The sequence below is a fragment of the Hylobates moloch genome, unplaced genomic scaffold (genome assembly GCF_009828535.3).
Source record: "Hylobates moloch isolate HMO894 unplaced genomic scaffold, HMol_V3 SCAFFOLD_8, whole genome shotgun sequence".
Taxonomy (NCBI): domain Eukaryota; kingdom Metazoa; phylum Chordata; class Mammalia; order Primates; family Hylobatidae; genus Hylobates; species Hylobates moloch.
In genome coordinates this window covers 51264408-51282428 of record NW_026652283.1, presented here as the reverse complement: position 1 = coordinate 51282428, position 18021 = coordinate 51264408, and the positions used below count along the sequence as shown (strand labels likewise).

General features: G+C 39.1%; 1 protein-coding gene across 4 annotated transcripts in view; it reads left to right on the top strand.

Annotated features, from left to right (window-relative positions):
* The window catches only part of FAF1 (Fas associated factor 1), a 523525-nt gene that overhangs the window by 210445 nt on the left and 295059 nt on the right, over nt 1-18021 (top strand). For all 4 annotated transcript variants that reach the window (XR_009214639.1, XR_009214638.1, XM_032160807.2 and 1 more), the window contains exon 6: nt 4732-4823. Coding sequence is in view for 2 of the 4 variants with exons in the window: in XM_032160807.2 (XP_032016698.1) it covers nt 4732-4823 (92 nt within the window). In the remaining 2 variants the exon portion in view is untranslated. The remainder of the gene's footprint in view (nt 1-4731; nt 4824-18021) is intronic.

Genomic DNA, 18021 nt, shown 5'->3' with positions numbered 1-18021 from the left:
GCCTTACACACTTTTTTTTCTTCCAGAGAGAGTGGAGAAAGAGGGAAAAAAAAGTGAGTTAGTTCTAGAGTTTTAGATGTTTGAGGTGGAAATAATTATTGAATGTTTTCACATTAGTTACTGGGTCATTTTAATGGCCAGGCATAAACTTAGAATTTTCAACTTTTGGCTGGGCGCGGTGGCTCACGCCTATAATCCTATCACTTTGGGAGGCCAAGGCAAGTGAATCACCTGAGGTCAAGGGTTCGAGACCAGCCTGGCCAACATGGTAAAACCCCATCTCTACTAAAAATGCAAAAATTAGCTGGGCGTGGTGGTGCGCCCCTGTAATCCAAGCTACTTGGGAGGCTGAGGTGGGAGAATTGCTTGAACCCACGAGGTAGAGGCTGCCATGAGCCGAGATCGTGCCACTGCACTCCAGCCTGGGCGACAGAGCGAGACCCTGTCTCAAAAAAAAGATAAATAAAAATAAAAATAAAAAAACTTCAACTTTTGGTTCAGTTCTTCTTCGTGAATGGCTTCTTGCAGTCATTGTGCTTATAAGTACTTACATGTGAGTTCATTTGAAATTTGGAGATGTTCTGAGTATTTCAGTGAGATATTTACGAGAAGTTTGGGTTGGCAAGATACAGGTAAGTTTAGATGTGCTGTATTAGGTGTCAGCAAACTTTTTCTGTACAGAGTCAGATAGTAAATATTTTAGGCTTGTGTGCCATACAGCTACTTAATCACTGCTCTCTTAGTGGGAAAGCAGCCATAGACAATATGTGAAGCATCGAGCATAATTATGTTTCAGTATGTTTATGGACGCAGACATTTGAATTTTATGTAATTTCACATGCCATAAAATATTATTTTGATTTATTTTCCAACCCTTAAAAAAGGTGAAAACCATTCTTAACTCACAGGCCATACAAAAACAGGCAGCAGGCTGGGTTTGACCCACAGGCCATAGTTTGCTGTCCCCCGCTGCTGTTGATGCATGGATTAAAACTTTTTAAAAGTGCTGACTGAGTAAATCAACAACCTTGACAGAAAGAAAACAACAAAATGAGTTCGTTTTTGTAGTTATTTATTCGTTCATTCATTGAGAAACCTGTGGGTATGAATCAGTCAGCTGGGTGGAGTGGCTCAAACTTGTAATCCCAACACTTTGGGAGGCTGAGTCAGGCAGATCACTTGAGGCCAGGAGTCTGAGATTAGCCTGGACAACATGACAAAACCCTGTCTCTACTAAAAATATAAAAATTAGCTGGGCGTGGTGGTGCACACCTGTAGTCCCAGCTGCTTGGGAGGCTGAGGCACAAGAATCACTTGAACCTGGGAGGTGGAGGTTGCAGTGAGCTGAGATTGTGCCACTACACTCCATCCTGGGAGACAGAGCAAGTCTTTCTCCCTGCTGCCCCCGCCCCCCCCAAAATTTGAACACAGCCTTGGTTACAAATACTTTAATTTACTTCTTTCTTCTTCTTTTTTCTTTTTATGAGATGGGTTCTCACCCTGTTGCTTAGGCTGGAGTGCAGTGGTACAATCATGGCTCATTGCTGCCTTGACCTCCTAGACTCAAGTGATACTTCTACCTCAGCCTTCTAAGTAGCTAGGACTATAGATGTGCACCATGCCTGGCTAATTTTTTTTTTTTTTTTTTAATTTTTGTAGAGGGTCTTGCTATGTTTTCCAGACTGATCTTGAATTCCTGGGCTCATGCAGTCCTCCTGCCTTGGCCTCCCAAAGTGCTGAGATTACAGGCATGAGCCATGGCACCCAGCCTCAGTTACTTATTTCTGTGTACTCTTCACTAGGTGATTTCTGCTATTCCCATGCCATTAATTTTCTGATTGCCTCCAAATTTATATTTTCAGCTCATACTTTTTTGAATTCACATATCCAAACTGGTAATTGACTTTTGTACTTGTATATCTTATTGTTGTCTCAAACTTAATGTGTTTAAAATGGAACTCTTGATTTTCCCTCCTATGCCATATCTCTACCAATCTTCCCCCAAGAAGTAGCAGAATGATTATAGCCACTGCTGAATCCAAAACTGTGGCCATCAGTCTTTTCTCATTTCTTACAGCACCTAATCCTTTGGTAATTTCTATAGATTCGATCTTTAAAATGTATCTCAACCATGGCCACTTTTTAGTATTTCAGTTGCAACTGCTTAATTCAGGCCATGAGCATCTCTTGTCTGGTGCAATATGGTAACTTCATTATTGTTGTCTCAGCTTCCTTTCAGTGTTTCTTCCAGTGCATTCTCCACACAGCAGTCAAAGTGATCTTTTAAAAACATCAATTGAATTATATCACTCCCATTAAAACACAGCTTTTTTATTACATTTCAAATAAAATTCAGACTACTCACAGTAGTTTAAAAGGTATTGTATTACCCCATTCTCGCCTCTACAACATCATCTTGAGCCTTTCTTACTCTCATTTTCCATGCTCCAGCCACAGAAACCTTTTTTGAAATCTTTTAATAGGCTCAAGCTCTTTACATCTTTGTTTGACAGATGCTATTCAACTGCCTGGAATGCTTTACCTCCTCTTCTTCACATGGGTGTCTCTTTTTCATCCTTCAAGTCTCAGCTTAAGGTTACCTTCTCCAACAGGCTTCTGTATCTGATTTGGTCCCACCCCAGCATTCTCCATCACACCAGTATTAATAGAGGGACCATATCTGTTTCTTTCATCATCGTATATTTAAAGCCTGGCGTAACAGACCTGAAATAAATGTTTATGGGATGAATGCATGAGTAACTGACTTAAGGAAAGTATCCATTTTATTTAATCTTTCCATATGTGGTTTGATGGGAAAATTTAATAGAAAATCTTTGGATAGTGGCATGGAAAAAGAACAATAATGACTTGATCAAATGGCAAGCATTTACCAATAATTCATAAAGTAAAACAATGAAAGATAAAAAGAGAAAAATAATTTGTGTGTATATGTGTGTTGTTTGTTTGCATGTTAACTCTATAGAGATAACTCATCAATTTCAAAAGGATATCACATATTTGACATAAAGTTTCAGGATGTCCATGTCTCCTGGTAAATTGTAAAGTTATAGGTAATTGCCAAATGCAGTGTTTTTTTCAAACCATGGACCATAAACCATTAGTGGATTCAGAAGTTAATTGAGTGGGTTATAGTCAGCAGCATTAAACAAAAACAAAAAAAAAAAAAACAGAAGAAGAAAGAAATGAAAAAAGAGAAATAGAATACAATAGGAAACACCAGACTGTATTTCAAATAATAAGGGTAATTATGTATTTCTCTTCATTTAACACATAACTAATATGAGTCAAGAGTAAGTCTCAATACCCTTGGATTAAGACTACACACTTAATAAGCTGAGTCCTCTCATGGAGGGGTTAAGAATAAGTTCCTTATGTTCCATGCTTGTGTAAGATTGCCCCTCCCCAGGAAGGAATATATTCTTTCTCTATATATTCTCATAGTTTGCCTCCTTCACCTTTTAAGTTTTTGCTCAAATGTCACATTCTCCAAGTGAGACCCACCTTGATCACCCTGTTTAAAATTGCCAAGCTCCCCAACCCCACATTCTTTATCCCCCCTTCCCTGCTTTATTTTTAGTCAAAAAATTGTCACCTTCAACATTCAGCTATATAGGGTTACTTATTTTATTTATTCCTACTCAAATGTAAGCTCCCTAAGATCAGAGAATTTTATTTTAGGCTATTCTGTTCAATGCTGTATTCTCAGTGGCTAGAGTAGTCCTAGTACAGAGTAGGCGGCTCAATAAATATCTGTCGAGTAAGTGCATTTCCTGGCTTATGATGTAAAGGTGTACAATGTATTTCTTAATGTGTATTGGTGTCAAGAAACGTTGAAGTACTTCAGCAAGTTTTTACCTTCAGGTTAGGAGTTTGAAATGTATGTGAGTTTTCTGGCAAAGAAATTTAGTGAATGAAATTTTCTATGCTTACCAAGATAGTAGGTCATATGTAGTCCAATAGTAATTTATTCATTCCAAAGAGTGAGAGCTTTAACAAAAAAGATATCTGGAGTAAAAGATATATAGGTAACATTGGAGACCTCATCCAAGTTACTTAACCTCTCAGGCTATATAGCTTCCTATCTATAAAATCATTGGCTTGAGGTGCTCTCAGTAATCTTTTCAAGGTCGAATGATCTCTGAAAACCTATATTGCCAATTTTTGCCATGATGACCCTGAAACAAAGTATATATTAGTTGCAAGGATGTACTTCTTCGGTGAAAAAGTAATTGAGTCCCAACTGTGTTCTTATCTGTTTGTATTGCTTCATGAGCTAAAGAGTTTATATATTAACATTCAGGTTTATGCTAGTTTATTTTGTATGTGTGTGTCTGTGTATATACACACATACACATATATAAACACACATATACATATGTATCTGTGTGTATATAAACACATATATAGACACACATATATGTGTATACATATACATATATAAAATAAACTAGCATAAACCTGAATGTTGTATACATAGAATATATATAGGTATATAACCATATTTCCCATATATATGTATATATTATATATATGGACAATAAGGTTACTTGGGATTCAGTAGTTCTTTTGCATTGCCCTATTTAGGAAATTATCAAAAGATGAAAGAATCAAACTACAAAATTAACAATTTTTCAAGAATTATAGGAAAAATCAATAATGAATAATCAACATAATCAACATTCATTTTTTGCTGTATTTTTTCTTTTTCAGACGGTCCTAAAATCGCTACACTTGCCAAAAAACAACAGTCTTTATGTCCTTACACCAGATTTGCCACCGCCTTCATCATCTAGTCATGCTGGGTAAGTTGTTTATATTTCCTGGGAACCTGAAATGAAAAGCTCAGTTGTTAAAATTGCTGTAAGTTGTATATAAACATCAAAATTAAATCAAATACAAGTCTTGTTGAAACTTGACCTTACCAACTACTATGAAGTATATCAAGTTTGAAACAATTTGGTCTGGATAGTTTGTTTTAATGGTATAATCCTCTTATACCACTTTAAAATCTTTAGCAGAACTCCAGTATAATTTTTAAAAATTGTCAGAATGGTACTTCTCTGACTGAAGGGAAAGGATTCAAGTTGGAAGGAAGAGAAAGTATAAATGGAGTTCCAGTCTCTCTCATTGCTAAAGAAGACATACCTTTGAGGAAAATTCATTGAGCTCTGCAGAGTAAAGCTTGAAAAACACTGATACAATTTTTTTTTTTTTTTTTTTTTTGAGACGGAGTTTCACTCTTGTTGCCCAGACTGAGGTGCAATGGTGCGATCTTGGCTCACCGCAACCTCTGCCTCCCGGATTCAAGCAATTCCCCTCCCTCAGCCTCCTGAATAGCTGGAATTATTGGCATATGCCACCACGCCCAGCTAATTTTGCATTTTTAGTAGAGTTGGGGTTTCTCCATGTTGGTCGGGCTGGTCTTGACGTCCCGACCTCAGGTGATCCGCCCACCTTGGCCTCCCAAAGTGCTGGGATTACAGGCATGAGCCACTGTGCCTGGCGATATAAATTTTTTATTAAGATTTTCTCTCTGGAATAGAGGGTCTCATTGTTTTTTCAGTTTTCACAGTGGAACTCAATACATTTGTACAATGATCACATGATTTTAATTTTTAATTATACATTACGTTTTTTATTGTTTAATGAAGCAAACTGACCTATAGTGGATGATTATGCTAGTGATAAGATAATAATTTTTATGAGGAATCTTTTCATACAGTATTATTCCAGAACTATGTTTAAGTTATTTTTAGATTTTCTGTTGTTGATACAAATTTTTCTCTTTTAAATACAACAACTTGGCTGGGCACGGTGGCTCACGCTTGTAATCCCAGCACTTTGGGACGCCGAGGCAGGCGGATCACGAGGTCAGGAGATCGAGACCACAGTGAAACCCCGTCTCTACTAAAAATACAAAAAAATTAGCCGGACGTGGTGGCGGGCGCCTGTAGTCCCAGCTACTCGGAGAGGCTGAGGCAGGAGAATGGCGTGAACCCGGGAGGCGGAGCTTGCAGTGAGCTGAGATTGCGCCACCGCACTCCAGCCTGGGCGACAGAGCAAGACTCCGTCTCAAAAAAAAAAAAATACAACAACTTGGTGATTTTTTTGTGGTAGGGAGACTTGTGTCCCTAAATTTTGAATATTGTCAAGCTTTCCCCCCACCACTTACCAAATAGCTTGATTTTTAGGTAGATAGTAGCAAAAATAAAATTAAATTTGGCTTCACTGAAGTAGAAATCACTGAACTGAAAAGTTAAATCTTGTGTAGTTGTATTTGATGGTCTGTTAATAGTTTGTTTTGGGTTAAGAATTTAAAGAGTTCTTGGATTGCTCTTTATTTTCTATGATTAGACCGTATGTTAATGGGAAGTGGAATTTGCACACAGTTACAAAATTACAATCTAGAAACTTATGGACCATGTGTTTATAATAATGTTGATGTAAACCTCAGATGAGATTAATAAAGAGTTATAGGTATGGTTCTGTATCTAGTCAGGTAGAACATTATTTTGTAGGTTAGTTAACAAAGTGTAATCACTGTCATAAAATATTTAATCCACATAATTAAAAGCAGACAGGAGATATCATTGTTTATAATCTGTTACTTTCCAGTAGCATGATTAAATGGATTTATCAAAATGTCTTCCTGGGCTGATGGAAATGTTCTTCATTGCCATGTAGCTGACCTTAGTTTGATTGCCAGTCATTCACTCCCTAGGCAAGCAGGAGTCTACAGTGCTGCTGAAATGCAGTGTTTATTGGAGAATGAGTACTTTATCTAGCATTAAAATATACTTCTATAGTTGGCTTTGTGGATTTTTACCAAGTTATAATGATTCTTTTTTTGTATTGGAAGAATAAGAGAGAAAAATTCAAAGGTGAACAAAAAACGTAGTGGGAGGAGGGACAAATGGAGACTCCTGCTAATGTAAAAGTCATGTTAATGTACTTTTTATTAACACATAACTTAAAAGCCAGGGTTTACTTCTTGTAGTATGTTTATTCAATATATCTTTCTATAAAACCAGAGATTTTTAAAATAGCATATATATTGAAAGCTGATTTTGTGGGAGACAATTTAAAAAACAAAACAAAATCCATGCAGAACCTTAAAAGCTGATGGTAATAATTATTTTTAAGTTGTGAGTTTTATTTTGTGACTCATCAAATAAAAATATTTTGACATCTTTTTTTTCTTTCTTTCTTTTTTTGGAGACGGAGTTTCGCTCTTGTTGCCCAGGCTGGAGTACAATGGCATGATCTCAGCTCACTGCAACCTTCGCCTCCTGGGTTCAAGCGATTCTCCTGTCTCAGCCTCCTGAGTAGCTGAGATTACAGGCGCCCACCACTACGCCTGGCTAATTTTTGGTATTTTTAGTAGAGATGGGGTTTCACCATGTTGGACAGGCTGGTCTCAAACCCCTAAACTCGGGTGATCCTCCCACCTCGGCCTCCCAGAGTGCTGGGATTACAGGCATGAGCCACTGTGCCCGGTCACTTGACATCTTAACTATATAATAGAATCAAACATACAATATCCTAGTAAGTTATATAGCATATCATATTATCAAAAATGGTAGACAGATAAACTTGCTTTGTACTAGACTTCATAATGAATCAAACTGATTTGCTTTTGCAGAATTTTGTTATAATTGATAGATTCTTAGAAATCTTATTTGTAATTTGTAACTTAATTTATAATTAAAAAGGAGAAAAAAGATAATTATGATTCTAAGTGTTATATTTGGGAATTGGCAAATGAATATAACAACTCTGTAAATGGTAGAGTAAAATGGGAAGGTTTATGTATATATTCTTGCATTTGCATATATTACCTCACTTACAATTCTTAAGAATTTGCATGAAATTTCAGTGTGTGAATTCACTGTTAGTTACAGTATATTATTAATCACTTAATATAATGTAGATATAAAATAACATGTTGGCTGGGCACATTAGCTCATGCCTGTTATATAGCTCCCAGCACTTTGGGAGGCTGAGGTGGGAGGATCACTTGACAGTAGGAGTTTGAGACCAGCCTGGAGAACATAGCGAGACTGTATCTCTACAAACAATTTTTATGAAATAGCCGAGTGTTGTGGCACGCACCTGTAGTCCTAGTTGCTCAGGAGGCTGAGGCAGGAGAATTGCTTGAGCCCAAGAGTTCGAGGTTACAGTGAGCTGTGATCATGCCACTGTACTTTAGCCTGGGCAGCAGAGCAAGACCCTGTCTCTAAATAAAATAAATAAAATAAAATAGTTATTAAATTGTTCACTGACGAACCATCCCACTCTTAAGTTTTGTTAAAGAAGTATACATACAGAAAACTGTATCTCAAACCATGCCCTATTAAAAAACAAAAAACAAAAAAACTTCTTAACTTGATTTTACTGCCACTAGGGGGTGCCTGGTAATTGAGTCTTTGTATTAATGTATAATTTCTTTCTAGGGGAAGAAATGGTATAAACCAAGAGCAGCAAAATTACCATATGAGTGCCTATAATTGTAAACTGAATGTTTTTAAAGTAAATTATGTGTTTCAGAAAACAGAATTTCAAGCTTTTGGAGAATTGAAGAGCAAACTCTTAATCATAATCTTTATAACAGTTGAAAAGCATTTTAAGCCCTTTTAAAAAAGAAATCAGATTTCACTAATTAATTGAAAGGGTGAAGCAGTACTCCAGTGGCCTCTATGATACAACTATAAATTCTATTATAAATCACAGTAAAATTAGGAAGGAGAAAACAAACTGTTAATTATACTGTTTCATATTATTATAGGAAAGATTTAGTTCATCAATGACTTATTGATTACTTAATAAAAACAAGCTGTGTCCTCAGGTAGCCTGTAACCTATTTATTAAGATGATTAGGCCTTTTCTTAAGTTATTCCTGTATAGAAAATATTCTTAGATACCAACTCATTCCTGGTGTTCTTTCTAATTGCTTCACCCAGATTCCTTCCTAAACTCTTCGTTTCTTCACCTGCTCTAAATGTTGGTATTCTGGAGAGTTCTCTTCTTAACAGTCTTTTTTATTGTACCTTCTCCCTGATATCTACTCTCAACTCTTCAATTTCTAAATATGTATAGATAACTTACAGATCTCTATTTAGCAAGTCACATGTCCCAGTTGCCTGTGGAGTTTTTCATTTGTGTGTGTCCTATCTGTAATTCAAAGTCATATGTCTCTGTACTACTACATGTGTTTTTCGTTTCAAATGTCCAACAGTATAAAATACTGAAGTGTATTCTAACCAAAATGTTGATTATTAAAAAAGCCATTGGGTTGGGAATATAAGTAATTAATGACTTTGTTAAAATCATTTTTGGTAGAATGGTGAGAATGAGAACCCGATTATAGTAGATTTTCATGGATAAACAAGAAATGAAGAAATGATTACTGTTGTTTTCAGAAAACTTGATGGTGAAGGGAAGGAGAAGTTGAGGGAGAAGTCAAGGTAAGATACTAGAGAAGTATTGGAAGCACAAGGAGTAAGAGACAGCAAGTAGGAAAAATGTAAACAAGTGAAACCAAAATAGAAAATGTGGCCAAAGACTGAGTGCGGTGGCTCACGCCTGTATTCCCAACACATTGAGAGGCCGAGGTGAGTGGATTGCTTGAGGTCAAGAGTTTGAGACCAGGCTGGCCAATGTGGTGAAACCACATCTCTACTAAAAATACAGAAATTAGCTGGGTGTGGTGGTGCGCGCCTGTAACCCCAGCTACTCAGGAGGCTGAGGCAGGAGAATTGCTTGAACCCTGGAGGTGGAAGTTGCAGTGAGTTGAGATTGCAACACTGCACTCCAGCCTGGGCTGCAGAGCGGGTATGGAACTGTTTTAGTTTGCTAGGGCGGCTATAATGAAGTACCATAGACTGGGTAGCTTAAACAACAGGCATTTATTTCTCCTTGTTCTTCAGTTTGGAAATCTCCAAGATGAAGGTTCCAGTAGAGTCATTTCCTGTTGAAAGCCCCCTTCCTGGTTTACAAACCCAGCATCCTGCCGTGTCCTCATATGGCAGAGAGAGAGAGGAGAGAGAGAGAACTCTGGTTTCCTTCCATCTTTTTATAAGGACATCAATCCCATCAGATTAGGACGCAGCCCTTATGACCTCCTTTAACTTGAATTATATCCTGAAGACGCCATCTCCAAATACAGTCACAGTGGGTGTTAGAGAGTCAACATATAAATTCTAGGGGGACACACTTCAGTTCACAGCAGAGAGATATGGATGGAGCCCAGGGATTAAGTGTTGACATTAGGTAACAGGTTTAGAGACAGTAGGAAAGGTGTAATAATAGAAGATTGGAGACAGATGGAGAACATTTCTGGGATCTAGATTTCAGTACTGTTACAGTAATGGTTGATGACAAATTCCAAATTATAGATAACATCAAAATAGAAAATAGGTAATAGTTATGAGAATGAGGATGTTAAGGAAGTATGAAGCTAAACTGTTTGATAAGTGACAGTGACACAGTAATTAACATTTATGAAGCCAGTTTTTTTGGCAAGCCTGTTATATACGTTATCTTACTAAGTCATCATAGTAAATCACAAGTAGATACGATTACCTGTTTTGCAGATAGAGAAATTGAATTAGGGGTAGAGGTGAGGTGACGACACAGAGATAGTGGTTATTGGGAACTACAGTTGAAGAAGGCAAGAAATACTGATTAACTTTAGTCTGTATTTTAAAAACATAAATCTAAATATAAGTGTTATAAACAAAGGGAATAAACACTAAAAAAAAAAAGAAGTAAATAACCTGCATATGTCTAGAAGAAAAAAAGGAATGAGGAACTCAGTCAATACATCAGCAAACAGGAATTTGAAACTGAAACAGAAACACAGGAAAACAAGGATAATAGAAAACAAAATATGACGGCAAAAAGAAAAATCAAATTTATCAGAATTCTCCATAAACAAGAAAGTACTAAACTCTCCTATTAAAGACAGAAACTCTCAAATAGAATTTGCAAAAATAGCCATACGTTGTTTACCAAAGAGACATCTTTTAAAGAAATGACAGAGAAAATAAAGGAAAAGAAAGTGACCCCAGGCAAATATTAACTGTAAGAATATACTATAGTAATAATATTTATATCACATAAAATTGAATTTAAGGCAAATAGCATTGAAAGACAATTTGCCAAGAAGATATGACAATTGCGGGCTTGTATGCACAAGTCTACAAAATTGGACAGAATTACAAGGAAATACAGACCAACCCCACATTGAACACAAAATCTTTCAGAAAATAATGTATTTAAGGCCAGGTGTGGTGGCTCATGCCTAGAATCCCAGCACTTTGGGAGGCCTAGGCGGGCGGATCACGAGGTCAGGAGATCGAGACCATCCTGGCTAACACGGTGAAACCCCGTCTCTACTAAAAAATATAAAAAATTAGCCGGGCGTGGTGGCGGGCGCCTGTAGTCCCAGCTACTCGGGAAGCTGAGGCGGGAGAATGGCGTGAACCCAGGAGGCGGAGGTTGCAGTGAGCTGAGATCGGGCTACTGTACTCCAGCCTGGGTGACAGAGCCAGACTCTGTTTCAAAAAAAAAAAAAAAAAAAAGAAAATAATGTATTTAGCAATACATCTTTGTCAGCTATAGAAGATTTTAATAACCCCATAAAGCACTCATGGAATACTTAGAAAACTGACCATGTAGTAGAACACAAAGCCAGTATCAAAGAATCACTATCATATTTACTGCATTGTCTGGTCATTATGCAATAAAATTAGAAGTAAAGTAATAATAAAAAGATATATCCTAAATCCCCCATGCATTTGGATCCTACAGATAATTTACTTCAAAACAATTTATGGGTAAAAATGAAGTCGTAATAGCAAACACCAGATACTTAGAAGTGAACATAAATGAGATTGCTAGGTACTAAAACTGTGGATACAGCCAAAATGATACTTAGAAATTTGTAGTCTGAAGTCCACCAATTAGAAGACAAGTGTTTTGAGGCCGGGCGCGGTGGCTCATGCCTGTAGTCCCAGCACTTTGGGAGGCCAAGGCGGGCGGATCACAAGGTCAGATCGAGACCATCCTGGGTAACACAGTGAAACCCCATCTCTACTAAAAATACAAAAATTAGCTGGGTGTGGTGGCGGGTGCCTGTAGTCCCAGCTACTCGGGAGCTTGAGGCAGGAGAATGGTGTGAACCCAGGAGGCGGAGCTTGCAGTGAGCCAAGATTGCACCACTGCACTCCAGCCTGGGGGACAGAGCGAAACTCCATCTCAAATAAAAAAAAAAAAAAAAAAAAGGAAGACAAGTGTTTTGACAGCCCCCAGCTAAATTGGAGTTCTAGTACCTCAGCAGTTAGCTTACCTTACCTTACCTTACCTTACCAGGAAATCAAGGGGAACTGGACAGGAGTGTTTATAGTGTGCCTTTCATGGGATGCTTCTTTCACATGGTGGACAGCCTAAAGCCTAGTTGTCCAACCTGTGACTAGAGGGTCCCTCACACAGGAAACTTGTTTCTACTGGTAGATGCCTTTGTGGCTCTTGCCTAGCTCGTGTCCAATTTTTGCCTGCGTGACCATCACTCTGGCTCTAGGAGCCTGACCTTTTGTTCTCTCCAGTATCTCTGGGAAAGCCCAGCTTGGGGCAGTTCCTAGTTCTTCAGATGGAAGGTGCAAATTCAATATAACACAATAGGAAACAAGTTCAGAGATATTTTTACTTTCAGTTCCTAGGCAAGAAGGACATGAGTTGGGAGGGTAGCCTCTGTCCCTGTGTCATGTGAAGCAGGAATGAAGAGTTGGGCAGAGAGAGAGAGAAAAGCATGTAGCAACTAGCAATATATATAAGGGAAGTTCAAGAGCAAATACCTGAATGGTCCTGATAAAGGAAGCTGCAAGAAAATGTGGAGCCTAGTCTGTTAGGCAGGAGACATGCGTCTAAGTTCTTATTTCTGACCACTGGCCTGAGCCATTTGAGTATAGTATAGAACTGGAAACTCTGTCAAGAGTAGTGGAGCGGCCGGGCGCGGTGGCTCACGCTTGTAATTCCAGCACTTTGGGAGGCTGAGGCGGGCGGATCACGAGGTCAGGAGATCGAGACCACGGTGAAACCCCGTCTCTACCAAAAAAAAAAATACAAAAAATTAGCCGGGCGTGGTGGCGGGCGCCTGTAGTCCCAGCTACTCGGAGAGGCTGAGGCAGGAGAATGGCGTGAACCCGGGAGGCGGAGGTTGCAGTGAGCCGAGATCGCGCCACTGCAGTCCAGCCTGGGCGACAGAGCAAGACTCCGTCTCAAAAAAAAAAAAAAAAAAAAAGAGTAGTGGAGCCCTGCTTCTGGCATGAGAAAATTAAATGTTCAAAATGAATGTGGAAGCAACATAAAATTAAAGAATTCACTACAATAAGAAAGATAGAAAATAATTGAATTGTGTGTTTAACTTAAGAAAATAGAAGAATAACCGCAGAGTAAGTGCACTGAAAATAGAAAGAAAGATTAAAGAGCAGAAATTAATGACAGAGGCAAGCAACAAGAATAACAACTATTTACTTGAAAAGTCAAGCCAGGAAAAAATGAGAGTAAATATAAATAAAAATACTAGGTGTGAAAAAAAGGGACTTAAAACTACAGATTAAGAAGAGATTTTTAAAGTAATAAGATAATTAGTAAATAATACTAAGCAAATAATAAATTAATAAATTATTTCAAAATAAACAATGAAATATCCGTGTCTTTATGTTAATAAAATCCAAAATTTAGATGAAATGGAAAATTTTATATAAAATATGAAGTACTAAAATGAGTACAAAAAGAGATGACCTGAAAAAATGATAATTATTAAATAAACTGAATTAGTTGTCAAAAATTCCACATGCTGCTCCAACCCCCTTCACCCTCCAGAGGATTTTTCATAAATTTTCATGGAACAGATTGTCACAATCTGTTTTTTTTATTTTGGAGAAGCTGTCTCTCTCTGTTACCAGGCTGGAGTGCAATGGCTCAATCTGGGCTCACTGCAACCTCTGCCTCCTGTGTTCAAGCAACTCTCCTGCATCAGCCTCCTGAGTAGCTGGGACTACAGGTACGTGCCACCACGCCTAGCTAATTTTTGTATTTTTAGTAGAGATGGGGTTTCACCATGTTGGCCAGGATGGTCTCAATCTCTTGACTTCGTGATCCACCTGCCTCAGCCTCCCAAAGTGCTGGGATTACAGGTGTGAGCCACCACACCTGGCCTATCCCAATCTTACATAAACAATTCTGTGAGACAGCCTCAGTGCAGTGGCTCACACCTGTAATCCCAGCACTTTGGGAGGCCAAGGCAGGTGGATCACCTGAGGTTGGGAGTTTGAGACCAGCCTGGCCAACATGGTGAAACCCTGTCTCTACCAAAAATACAGTAATTAGCCGGGCATGGTGGCACATGCCTGTAATCCCAGCTACTCAGGAGGCTGAGGCATGAGACTTGCATGAACCTGGGAGGTGGAGGTTGCACTGAGCTGGGATTGCTGCTTATTTTATGATGTTCATATAATCTTGATACCAAAATCAGAGAAAGAAAATACAAGAAAAAAATACGGGTATATTTCACTTGTGACCATAGATAATAAAAATGAGTAGATAGGCCAGGTGTGGTGGCTCACACCTGTAATCTCAACACTTTGGGAGGCCGAGGTGGGTGGATCACCTGAGGTCGGGAGTTTGAGACCAACCTGGCCAAAATGGAGAAACCCCATCTCTACTAAAAATACAAAATAAGCCGGGTATGGTGGCGCATGCCTGTTATTCCAGCTATTTGGGAGGCTGAGGCAGGAGAATCACTTGAACCCGGGAGGCGCAGGGTGCAGTGAGCTGAGATTGTGCCATTGCACTTCAGCCTGGGCAACAAGAACGAAACTCTGCCTCAAAAAAAAAAAAAAAAAAAAAGTAAGTAAACTTTTCTTTGGCTTCTCTCAGTCTTACTATTTAATGATGACTTTTTTTCCATTGTATCTATTCTACTGTTTTCAAACAGCATCTTCCCCCAAGTTCAGATTGTCTCACTAAGATGTAAATGAACTAGTCATCTCCATAAAACTACAACTTGATTGTAGCTACCCTGCTCAAAACTCTCCACTAGCTTTCTCTTTTTTTTTTTTTTTTTTTTTTTGAGACAGAGTCTGGCTCTGTCGCCCAGGCTGGAGTGCAGTGGCGCAATCTCGGCTCACTCCAACCTCCGCTTCCTGGGTTCAAGTGATTTTCCTGCCTCAGCCTCCCGAGTAGCTGGGATTACAGGTATGTGCCACCATGCCTGGCTATTTTTTGTATTTTTAGTAGAGACAGGGTTTCACTACGTTGGCTAGGCTGATCTCAAACTTCTGACCTCAGGCGATCCACCTGCCTCAGCCTCCCAAAGTGCTAGAATTGCAGGCATGAGCCACTGTGCCTGGCCTTCTCCACTAGCTTTCTATTACACTTCTAATAAAAATCCAAGTTCCTTACTGTGACCTATAAAAGACTTACATAATCTTATCCCTGACTTTCTCTCTAACTTCATCTTTTATCACTGTCCCTCTGGCTCATAGCTCACCAGCCATACTGGCTTCCTTGTTCCTCTTTAAACCTTCTAAGTGTGCTTAAACCTTAGAGCATTTATACTTTGCTATTCTCCTGCCAGTAATGATACTACCAGGTAACAACTTGGCTCATTTCTTCACTTTATTTAGGCCTCTACTCAAATATCACACCCTCAGAGAGGCTTTTCTTGTTGCCCCTATCTAAAACAGGCCCTCTGTTATACCCTCTCTCTATCTTGCTTTATCCCTACCGTGCATTGTATTAGTGATATTAGTAATTGTATTAGTCAGGGTTCTGTAGGGGAACAGAACTAATAGGATATATGTATATATGCAAGGGAGTTTATTAAGGAGAGTTAACTCACACAATCACAAGGTAAAGTCCCACGATAGGCCGTCTGCAAGTTGAGAAGCAAGGAAGCAGTGGGGGGGATCAGTCCAAGTCCCAAAACCTTAAAAGTAGGGAAACTGACAGTGCAGCCTTCAGTCTGTGGCCAAAGGTCTGAGAGCCCCTGGCAAACCACTAGTGTAAGTCCAAGAGTCCAAAAGCTGAAGAACTTGGAGTCTGAACTTGGAGCTGAAGAACTTGGAGTTGGCCTGCTTTATTCTAGCTGCACTGGCAGGTGATTAGACAATACCCACCCAGATTCAGGGTGGGTCTGCCTCACCCAGTCCACTGACTCAAATGTTAATCTCCTTTGGCAACACCCGCACAGACACTTTCAGTCAAGGAAGCAATACTTTCAATCAAGTTGACCCAATATTAACCATCACGGTAATTTATTTGTATTCATATTTGTTGTCTGTTTCTCCCACCACAATGTAAACCTACAGAAAATCAGGGATTTTTTTGTTGTTCACTGTTGTATCCCTACCACCCAAAAAAGTGTCGGAAACATAGTAGATACTTGGAAGTGTTTGTGGAACGAATATTGTAAAGTGACACATTTCTAAAGACATTTGCCTTAGCTTTGATTTCTTTTGATTGACCAGATATATATTGAGTATCGTCTTACAATGTGTTAAGTCTTTGTTCTAGGTGCTAGGGATATAATGAGCAAGACAGATAAGGTCCTACTTTCATAGAGTTTACAATATAATATGTTTAGAGGTGTATCTGGTTTATAATAAAACTATGGACAAGATAAGAAGAAAAAATATCAGATGATAGTGAGTACTTTCCAGAAAGCTAAAATATGGTGACATGACAGTGAATAATTGAATGACTAGTGTGGGTTGTAAGGTCAATAAAGGCCTCACTGAAGATGGACCATTTAAGCTGAGACATTAAAAATGGAGGGGCCATCTAAGTGAAGGGCAGAGTGAAGAATATGGGGATATGGCTAGTGGTAAAGCCCTAAGGCCATGTATAAATATAATTGGAGAAGGTTTGACATTTCCGGGCTTTGTATTGCTGATGATCACCTTGCTAGAAAAGCACTGAAGAAATGTCTTAATAATAAAAGACAGTCTTTGCAACTTGCTTTAGTCACCGTCTAGTAAGTGATGAAAATGTCTAGTTCCATTTTAATTATGTATATTTTCTTTTCTTTCTTTCTTTTTTTTTTTTTTGAGACGGAGTTTCGCTCTGTCACCCAGGTTGGAGTGCAGTGGTGTGATCTCAGCTCACTACAAGTTCCACCTCCTGGATTCACGCCATTCTCCTGCCTCAGCCTCCAGAGTAGCTGGGACTACAGGTGCCCGCCACCACGCCCAGCTAATTTTTTGTATTTTTAGTAGAGACTGGGTTTCACCGTATTAGCCAGGATGGTCTCAATCTCCTGAGCTTGTGATCCGCCCACCTCGGCCTCCCAAAGTGCTGGGATTACAGGCATAAGCCACTGTGCCCAGCCATTTTTTATATTTTTAATAGAGACGAGGTTTCACCTTGTTAGCCAGGATGGTCTTGATCTCCTGACCTCGTGATCTGCCTGCCTCGGCCACCCAAAGTGCTGGGATTACAGGCGTGAGCCACCGCGCCTAGCCTATTTTCTTCATTTTTATATAATAGCAAGGTGTGACAGAAAATATGGTATCCATTGTTTGTAGTTGTCCCTTTTACAAGTAGTATTGAGTCTTGCTATTGGACTTTGATCTTTTTGTACTGGACTTACGGTTCCAGTTATATATATATATATATATTTTTGAGATGGAGTCTTGCTCTGTCGCCCAGGCTAGAGTACAGTGGCGCAATCTCGGCTCTCTGCAACCTCCGCCTCCTGAGTTTAAGTGATCTCCTGCCTCAGCCTCCCAAGTAGCTGGGATTACAGGCGCCTGCCACTGTGCCTGGCTAACTTTTTTTGTGTTTTTAGTAGAGACAGGGTTTCACCATCTTGGCCAGGCCGGTCTCAAACTCTTGACCTCATGATGCACCCTCCTTGGCCTCCCAAAGTGCTGGGATTACAGGCATGAGGCACTGTGCCTGGCCCCAGTTAATATTTTAATGGCTTCATATGAGGGT